At 37.9% G+C, this 10,210-nt stretch overlaps 1 protein-coding gene across 1 annotated transcript; it reads left to right on the top strand.

Moving 5' to 3' along the window:
• The first annotated feature begins 4,927 nt into the window (after window positions 1-4,927).
• On the top strand, window positions 4,928-9,980 carry LOC111382148 (probable 1-deoxy-D-xylulose-5-phosphate synthase, chloroplastic). Its single transcript, XM_023006031.1, has 10 exons — window positions 4,928-5,065; window positions 5,499-5,627; window positions 5,747-5,911; window positions 5,993-6,143; window positions 7,240-7,511; window positions 7,600-7,873; window positions 8,082-8,389; window positions 8,479-8,760; window positions 8,911-9,195; window positions 9,586-9,980. Exons 2-10 carry the CDS (start codon window positions 5,607-5,609, stop codon window positions 9,766-9,768), a joined length of 1,941 nt encoding a protein of 646 aa, XP_022861799.1. The 5' UTR covers window positions 4,928-5,065; window positions 5,499-5,606; the 3' UTR covers window positions 9,769-9,980.
• Window positions 9,981-10,210: the final 230 nt, after the last annotated feature.

Genomic DNA, 10,210 nt, shown 5'->3' with positions numbered 1-10,210 from the left:
CTATTCCTTGTAAGCCAAATGTAGAATACGGTGTTTGCAAGAGCAATCCTCTTCGACTTACTTAGGCAGCCTTGAAGTCCCACATGCCTCATTTTTCAACCACTTAAGAGCACTAGCAAGTGTTGACATAGATCTCGTAATGTCGAGCCATCGCCTAATATTCCTCCATAAGGTAGATGTGAAGGAACACTTAAAAAAAAGATGGTCGCAAGTTTCCACAAAATGCCCACGAAAAACACACTTGCGATCAATATCCAAAAAAGCAGTTTGTCTTTAGTTAGGAGCTTTGATTGGGCCCCTAACCAAAGCATAAAAGAATGCTTCGATGTGATGCAAGGTTTCCAAACTTCGGCTCCCCAAGTCTTGAAAGTGCCCTTAGGCCTAAAGAAATTATAGGCAATTTTTGTGCTGAATTTATCACTTGTAGAACAGCGCAGATTTCTGTTGAAAATTTCCAGAAACTACCTACCGAATGAAGGAATCTGCCCGCCTGTAGTTCTGTCCAAATTCTGCCCAGTTATCCCCCAGTTCTGTGCATTCCCAACAATATAATTTCGGCCAGAAACAGCATGCCGAGAAGGGGAAATTCCAGCCTCCATTTGACCCGACACCCCATGTTGTCCATAAGTTAAAAACTGTTGGGCAGCACCATTTTCACGAAAAATATCTCTGATTTCCAGCAGTTTCTTGAAGATTGGAGAATAATCTTTCCTAGGACGAACCTCCCAAATGCAAGTCCCATTAAGATATACTTGATGAACCCACCGAATCCAAAGAGTGTCCTTTTTATGTTGAATGTTCCAAAGGGATTTAAGAACTAACGCTAAATTCCAGCTCTTCAAGTCCTTTAATCCAAGGCTCCCTTCTTCTTTTGGAAGGTAAAGATCATTCCACGCAACTAATGGCTTTTTAGATCCCCAAAGGAATTTTCGACAGAGGCTAACAATCCTTGATATAATTGTAGCCGGGATGGGGAAGATAGAAAGCCAAAAACATTCGACTCCTTGAAGCACCACCCTAATGAGTTCCATTTAGCCAGCATAAGATAAAGATGAACAATTCCAAGCTCCAATATAACCCGCAATTTTATCAAGGAACGGAGCATAAGAGCTCACTTTGAGCTTCTCCGAGGCAACAAGAATGCCCAAGTAGCGAAAAGGCATAGTCCCCTTCGAAAAATTTGAGATTTCCATGATTCTTTCAAGCTCATACCCATAAATCCCAGCTGTGTATAAGCTGGATTTCAAAGTGTTTATCTTCAAACCTGATGTTAAGCCAAACTTTTCAAGGCAATTTATAAGAATTTCCACGGACATAGCATCACACCTTGCAAAAAGCATCAAGTCATCCGCAAAAGCCAAATGGGTTATCTTAAGGGGACCACATTTCGAGTGATAATTAAAATCACTATCATTTGTAGCATCCTTGATCATTCTAGAAAAGTATTCAAGACAAAGCACGAATAAGAAAGGGGAAAGTGGGTCACCTTGCCGAAGACCTTTCCCGCCTTTGAAGAAACCATGCATACTTCCATTCAAAGCAATGGAATATGTAGGAGTGGTAACACACTCCATAATCCATTGAACAAATCTCGAAGGAAAATTCAACCCTTCAAGTACACTTTTGAGAAAGTCCCAACTAACCGAGTCATAAGCTTTCCTCAAATCAATTTTAAGGAGACATCTTGGGGCAACCTCTTCCTATTGTATTGTCTCATGAGCTCTTCAGCAAGATGAATATTTTCCGTCATGCTCCTACCTTCAATGAAAGCGGCTTGTGCTTGGTCCACAATGTCTCCTAAGATAGGTGATCACTTTATAGATCACATTACAATAAGATATCGGTCTATAATCCCCAACGTTAGGTGCACGAGTAGATTTAGGCACCAAAACAATGATCGCATGATTAATTTGCTTGAGGATGGATCCCGATGAAAAGAATTCCAAAATAGCCTCCTCAAAATCATGTTCAATACACCCCCATGCACTCTTGAAGAAACATGAAGTGTACCCATCCGGGCCAGGAGATTTATCATCTCCAATCCCAAAAAGAGTTTCTTTAATCTCCTCAGCATTGCCTTGTTCAAAAGATACCAAAGGCCCATTGCGGATAATGACGTTGTCAATCGGTCGAACGGCCTCATATTTTCCCAACGAGTTGGTATAGAAGTTCACAAATTCCAAAGCAACTTGATCTTGTGAAGTGGTATACATCCCATCCTCCTTAAGAATAGAAGCAATGAAATTCCTCCTAGAGTTCCGTTTGACCACCGAGTGAAAAAACTTTGTACATTTGTTACTTTCCTTAAGGAAGATGCATTTTGCCTTTTGATAATAAAAACTCCGCTCCGCTTCACATAAATCAACGGCCTTCTTTCTCAACTTGGCAACCAAAAGTTGAAAATTCACATTTATGGGCTGATCATGTAATTGTAATTGGACAGCCTCCAGTTCAATTTTTGCCTCATTTGCCCTCGTCGAAATGTGCCCAAAATGTTTATCATTAAGCTCATTCAAAGCACCATTTAGTTGGCTCAATTTCTTGCAAAGGATAAATTGCTTTGTCCCCCGCACATTAAAATTCCAAGAAGCTTGAATAATATCATGGAAGTCCACATATTGAAAAACTTGAAAGGTTTGTTTCCTCCCCCAACACGATCATGAACGGAAATAATACAAGGGTAATGGTCGGAAAGATAACCAGAGGGTAAAAAATTAGCATCAACATATGTCCCATTTTGCACCCAAATATCATTGACTATTGCCCTATCAATTTTACTCTAAATTGAACCATTAGTCCACGTATAATAACAACCAATAGATCGCACATCCATTAGATCCACATGAAGGCAACAATTTGTAAAATACCTTGATTTCATAAGGGGTAACATTCACCCCATTGCATTTCTCATCAAATTTAAGAAAATTATTGTAGTCACCAATAATCAACCACGGTGATGAAAGATTAGCATTGAACTCCATAATGTTATTCCAAAGAGGCTTTCGGTTTACCATAGTATGAAATCCATAAACAAAACTAACAAGAAAGGTATAAGATGTTATCTTGCAAGTAGCTTTGCAATGAATGATTTGTGAATGAACTTCCATCACATCCAAAAATACTTTGGATGAATTCCAAAAAATCAAAATTCGTCCACCTCTATAAGTTCCAAAGTTGTTGGACATACATGAAGCCATCGAACTTATTCCTCAAAATTCTCATAAATTTACGATCCCCCAACTTTGTTTCCAAAATGCCCATAATATCAATGCAATGAAGCTTGATAAATTCACGAATCCCATTTTGTTTAAGGGGTGGATTCATACCCCTAATATTCCAAAATGCAATCTTCATGATGTAGAAGTGAGGGAAGCCCCCTTCTTCTTGTCAATTTTCAAACCCGGTTTTCTTTGCTCTTCGACATTGCCTTTGAGCTTTTCATTTGTAAGTTTACAAGAATCTGCCTGCAATGGATGAAATGATGAATCTGGACCAGATTTAGAAGAGCCAAGAAGATCAGATGTTTTCACCGAAACTGCCCGGGTTTTCTTGCTAACAACTTCAACAAAAGGCTCATCAACCTGACCCGGAATCTGGCCTTGCTGGTCATCCATTAAGTGCGCTGTATTTCGGTTACATGTAATATTATTTTATGATCAGATAATTTGTGCCAAACTCGTCACTGACTAAAGTGAACTTCAGTTGCTCTCAAATGGTGGTACAACTCTAATTATTTGTATTATAATTAATTTTTTAAACCATCCATGTTGCCCCTACTTCCCGGTAAAATTAAACAATTAAAATAATTGGATATGATCACCAAATAAGCACTGGTCCGTGATTCAGATAGACTCTAGCTAGATACCATTGGCCTGTGTGATTAATCCAGCGTTCATTTAGTGGGATTTTTTGACAATTCTTTTCGACTGAATTAATTGTTATAATGAAAGAATATTGTGTAATTCACGATCCACAGTTATCGATAATCGATAAAATGAAAAAAATTATTACCTTTACCTTTCTTGAGGCTCAATTTTAATTTTAGTTTATGCTAATCCAATGGAGTGGAAGAGGGAATGAGTTTTTCCCTTAAATAATTATATTGTTAAAATTAGTCATTATTCAAAATTCATGAAACCTATCACTTCTACTCATCGACATCATTTGAATATCATGTGATTATTTAACATTCAAATTAACATTTTCTATTAATTGAGAACGTTGATAACACGATTTTAAAAGATTGGAGACACAAGCAATACCAAATTTATCCAAAAAGAAAATGTCTTACTTTCATCAGAATTTACACTTAATAGATCACAGAAACATGCAACACATCAACACAAAATTGACACCACATGTCTTCGCAATATCAACAAGTAATGCTATTTAGTATTATTGATATTAAACACATCGCTCTAGATGACACTCATATGACATTAAATGAGACTTTACCTTTCACTGATTTTATTATTTAATGTCATCTAAATTGATGGCGTAGCCACTATGATGCTAGATAGGATTATTAATACATTATTCATGCAACGTTGCCCAATCAAATTATGACTCCACCATTGTCATTCTCTTGCATTGTTCAACCCGACTATAAATGTTAGCAAAAAGCACCTATCGTTGTACTGCTAAGGCTCTAACCAGTTAAGAAAATCAGCCAAACTTTGGGCCTCTAAGAATTCTTGAATTCTCACACTTTGAAATGTCAATTTCACACAGACACCCTCTAGCATTTTATCTATCACCTATTTGTTGAAATTTCAAAAGCCAGATTTCAAAGCCTCTAGAAAATCCAAGGACCTTATAGAAGCAGTGTAAATTTCGGGATCTTTTTGTGAAGAAGCTATAATCTTGATTTCCTTTTTTGAAGTTTATTTAGTTGCTATTTGTTGTTATATAGAGAAATATTATTTTAATGGCTCTCTGTGCATTTGCATTCCCCGGGAATTTGAGCATGGCAGTGGGTGCAGAACCTTAAAGGCACACAAGTTTATGGTCTCACTGGCTCCATGAAACAGATCCGCAGTGTCAAGTTTATTGCAAGAATAGGCAGGTTTGTAATTTTTTTAATCTTTCTATAATGAGTTGATTTGTTTAATATTTTAATCATGAGTTTAACAACTTAAAATAAGTGGCTTTCGACAGAACCCATGTTTTTGTTCCTGGGTAATGGACTTTTCTGTCTCACATTCATTTTTCATTTGTGGACCTGTGGTATGCTTAGTAACGATGGAATGGTATAAGAAAGAAAAAAGAAGTTAAGATCCTATTCTCCTATTAGGTACACATGTCTGTTTATTATGTTACAGATTCAAGACTATCTTTTGACAAGGATCCTGCCATGTGAGTGTCTTTTTTCAAACGTGTATCTATGAGTGTATTTCTCTGTATCCTGTGTGATTTTGGGTGTTCATTTGAACGAACTTATTTCGACTGTCAGTCTAGAAACTTGCCTGAAATGGTTTTGTAATATTTTGGTATTGAAGGTAAGGAAGAGGGCAGCTGAGGTCTGTGCAACCTTATCCGAGAGAGGGGAGTATCATTCACAGAGGCCACCTACTCCTCTCTTGGACACTATCAACTATCCTATTCACATGAAAAATCTGTCGACTAAGGTATAAAAATGAACCTCAGTAACCATATCAAACAGTTTTATATGACACTTGTACTAATGTATGTTGGACTGCATCTTTCTAATATATTCGTCTGAAATTAATGCTAATCTTTGTTTCAGGAACTGAAACAACTTGCAGATGAGTTACGGTCTGATGTTATATTCAACGTTTCAAAGACGGGAGGTCATCTTGGCTCGAGCCTTGGTGTTATTGAGCTCACCGTGGCTCTTCATTACGTATTTAATGCTCCTCGAGATAGAATACTTTGGGATGTTGGTCACCAGGTGATAATTTTATTTTTGTACAGTTCGCTTAATAAATTAGTTAGTGCAAGATTGTGATAAGTTCTTTTCTGTATGCCGCAGTCATATCCACATAAGATTTTGACTGGTAGAAGAGACAAGATGCATACATTGAGACAGACAAATGGTCTGTCTGGTTTTACTAAGCGCTCTGAGAGTGATTATGATTGCTTTGGTACCGGCCACAGTTCGACAACTATCTCAGCAGGCCTAGGTAATCTCTTATTCCTCCCAACTGAACATTGAAATCCACAATAAAATAACAATACATAGACTAGATTTCATACTGTTATACAGTATTCGTGTTCGGAAATTGTTTATAATCAGTTTAAACTATAAATAGATAGAAATGTGTGGTGGATAAGTGGATAGTGCTTATGGGTTGCATGAACTATGTGAATAGAAAATTGTTTGACCAAAAGCGTTTATTATTTTAACACTTGACAAACAAGGAAATTTGATCAGGATTTTCTTCCAGTATCTACAAATCAATGGTGCATTTTTGTGATCTTGATACTTTGTTAATCATGACATGTTTAATTTGTATCAATTTAAGCCCATGTTCGATAGGGATTAAAATCAGATATACAGCAGATTTTGATAAAAGTTGATAAAATGTGGTTGATATGTTGTGTGTCCTATGAAATGTGTGATTAAAATTAATTGTTGATTTTGACTTGGAATAAAATCAAGATCTTAATCCCTCCAACCAGGGCCTAAAGAAAGTAGCATCACCTAGATGCATTCTTCAATATGAACAAGGCAGAATATATTGTGTGTGTGTGTGTGTGTGTATAGACACACACACACACACGTGGCATACTAATTAATTAGTGTGCCGTGTTACTGAACTAAGCACTATGCTAAGCACCTGTGTTAGCATAGTGCTTAGGAGATGGTGCATTTGGTGACAGAGATATTGATACTTCATTAATGGCAATCCATTTAATTTGTCACAATTTAAAGAAAGTAGCATCATCTATATCCATGCTTTAATATGAACAAGACAAAATATAAATATATAGGAGCTAAGCACCGGCAACGTGACAAACCAATTAATTAGTGAATTAGTTTATGGTAGGTCCCAAGAATGAAATGATCCACCAATTAATTGGCATGTCATGCCACGCTAGGCACGTCCTTACGAGATCATTTCTCTGTACTTATAAGCACACACACACATACTCACACATCTTTTTATCATCAGTAAAAGCGTTCACACCTTGTTCTTGAGATGCTAATTGCATCAAAGAATCTGGAGATTGTCTCTTCTTCTAGGTTTTTGATCCATTAGATTTCTTGCCTCCCAGGAATGGCTGTTGGAAGGGATCTAAAAGGAAGAAACAACAATGTAGTAGCTGTAATAGGTGATGGTGCGATGACAGCAGGTCAGGCTTATGAAGCAATGAACAATGCTGGATACCTCGACTCTGACATGATTGTTATTCTTAATGACAACAAACAAGTCTCGTTACCCACTGCCAATCTAGACGGCCCAATTCCTCCTGTTGGAGCTTTAAGTAGTGCCCTGAGTAGGTTGCAGTCCAACGAGCCACTTAGAGAACTAAGAGAAGTTGCCAAGGTTATATAGTGAGAATGAGAATGTATGATGAAAAAGAAAAAGATTTCTTTTATAAATTCTTTAATAATTTTGATTTAAATTATTGCAGGGAGTTACTAAACAGATAGGTGGGCCCATGCATGATCTTGCAGTAAAAGTTGATGAATATGCTCGTGGCTTGATCAGCGGTTCTGGATCTGCATTATTTGAAGAGCTGGGACTTTATTACATTGGTCCTGTTGATGGCCACAATATTGATGATCTAATTGCTATTCTTAAAGAAGTTAAGAGTACTGAAACAACAGGTCCAGTGTTAATCCACGTTGTCACCGAGAAAGGCAGAGGTTATCCATACGCTGAGAAAGCTGCAGACAAGTACCATGGTAAAGTATTGCTGTATTGGTTGCAAAATGTTGTCAGAACATTAGTTGTACATATGCTCGTATCAGGTTGTTTATGCAAACACACTTAATTTGGGACATTCTTAAAACAGAATAACTGAGACGAGTTTTATCTTCATTATTTTTCTCACAGCAGTTCATTTCTCAAATTAATTAAGAGTTTATGGTTTGTCTTCTTTACTATTTGCAGGTGTCACTAAGTTTGATCCAGCAACTGGAAAACAATTTAAATCCAATGCCCTGACTCAGACATACACAACTTACTTTGCAGAGGCTCTGATAGCAGAAGCGGAAGCTGACGAGGACATTGTTGCAATCCACGCAGCAATGGGAGGTGGGACGGGTTTGAACCTTTTCTCGCGTCACTTCCCAACGAGGTGTTTTGATGTCGGTATAGCAGAACAGCATGCCGTAACTTTTGCTGCGGGTTTGGCCTGCGAAGGCCTTAAACCTTTTTGTGCAATCTACTCATCCTTCATGCAAAGGGCTTATGACCAGGCAAGCTAATTTACATTTCTGTTTTCTCAGTGATCATTATTTCATAGCCTACATAATTTCTAACAGGGGAGTCTTTCTCTCATATCCAGGTAGTACATGATGTGGATTTGCAGAAGCTACCCGTGAGGTTTGCTTTGGACAGAGCTAGCTTAGTTGGAGCGGACGGTCCTACACACTGTGGGGCGTTTGATGTTACTTTTATGGCATGCCTTCCAAACATGGTGGTGATGGCTCCTTCTGATGAGGCCGAGCTATTTCACATGGTTGCAACTGCGGCTGCTATTGATGATAGACCAAGCTGTTTCCGCTATCCAAGAGGAAACGGGGAGGGCGTAGAGCTGCCCCCAGGAAACAAAGGCATTCCTCTCGAGGTATCGTTCATCTGACCTTTTTTTTGGTGTTTATCATCTTGAAGTTACGGTTTAATGTTAATCTATAACATCTATTTGCTTTTTAAATGACGGTAGATTTTGATAAATGTAGAGAGAATCGACAATAATTCTTTGAAAATATTCTCGCAGGTTGGAAAGGGCCGGATATTGATTGAAGGAGAGAGAGTGGCTCTTTTGGGGTATGGATCAGCCGTTCAAAGCTGTTTGGCTGCTGCTGCCTTAGTAGAACCTCATGGTTTACGGTTAACTGTTGCAGATGCACGCTTCTGCAAGCCATTAGATCATGCTCTTGTACGCAGCTTGGCGAAATCACATGAGATATTGATCACCGTGGAGGAAGGGTCAATTGGCGGTTTTGGATCTCACGTCGCTCAGTTCATGGCCCTGGATGGAGTTCTTGATGGAAATTTGAAGGTATGAATTGAATTATACTATTAACATTAGGAATAATGCCATTTGTCGTCACGATGAACATTGTTACCCTATATGGCAACACGACGATATTATATGACAGGTCCACTTAAATTTAGCGACATAGAATTCATGTTATTAGACCTCTAATTGAATGCCATGTAAACATGACGGTGGTAATCAGTGATGACAAATAGCATTACTATTTCATTAGAGAACATCGGAAAATTTGATGAAGCGAAAAGTTAGACCTATGCAACTTCTGAGGAACTTGACTAATTATGTACTTGCATTCCAAAAGTGAATGTTTTACCGTTCTCGACTCTTGAGGATTTATTTGGATAACATAGAATCGGCTTAAATACTGATTTCTCCCAATTTCAACTCCTGCAGTGGAGGCCACTGGTTCTTGCAGATCGGTACATTGACCATGGATCCCGGGCCGATCAACTGGTGGAAGCAGGGCTTACACCATCTCATATTGCGGCAACAGTCTTTAATGTACTTGGGAAAGCTCGAGAGGCTTTGGAGATTATGTCCGAGGTCTACAAATTGTATAAATCGAATGCTTCGTGATTGTTTCAAGTGTAAATCATAGTCATAGGATGATAAAGACAGAATGTTTCGAAGAATTATAAGACAGTATCAAGATAGAACAACCAATTCTTCGTGAATATTCCGATTCAATGCCAAAGAGTTTCAGTCTTAGCATATTATTGCTTAGGAATATTATGTTGATGGACACATTACAGGCACCCCGCTTGAATATATGAACAAATTAATTTTCTCTTGCCTTCTAAAAATTCTTCTTCTTGAAATCCCATTTTTTCTTTCTTATTCATTTTCTTCTTCTTCAATTGTTCGTTGTCAAATTGTTACGCTTATGCATCATAGACAATTTTCTGTCAACTTCATATGGGTACTTTCGGAAACTTGTGTTTATTTATTAAGTTGCGTTAATAGTTCCATCCAACATGAAAATTATTAAGGCGAGCCTCCTTTCTGTATATCCTAATCA

Source organism: Olea europaea, unplaced genomic scaffold (assembly GCF_002742605.1).
Source record: "Olea europaea var. sylvestris unplaced genomic scaffold, O_europaea_v1 scaffold244, whole genome shotgun sequence".
NCBI lineage: Eukaryota > Viridiplantae > Streptophyta > Magnoliopsida > Lamiales > Oleaceae > Olea > Olea europaea.
Note: the sequence above shows the minus strand (reverse complement) of the source record. Positions and strands in the feature narration are given on the sequence as shown.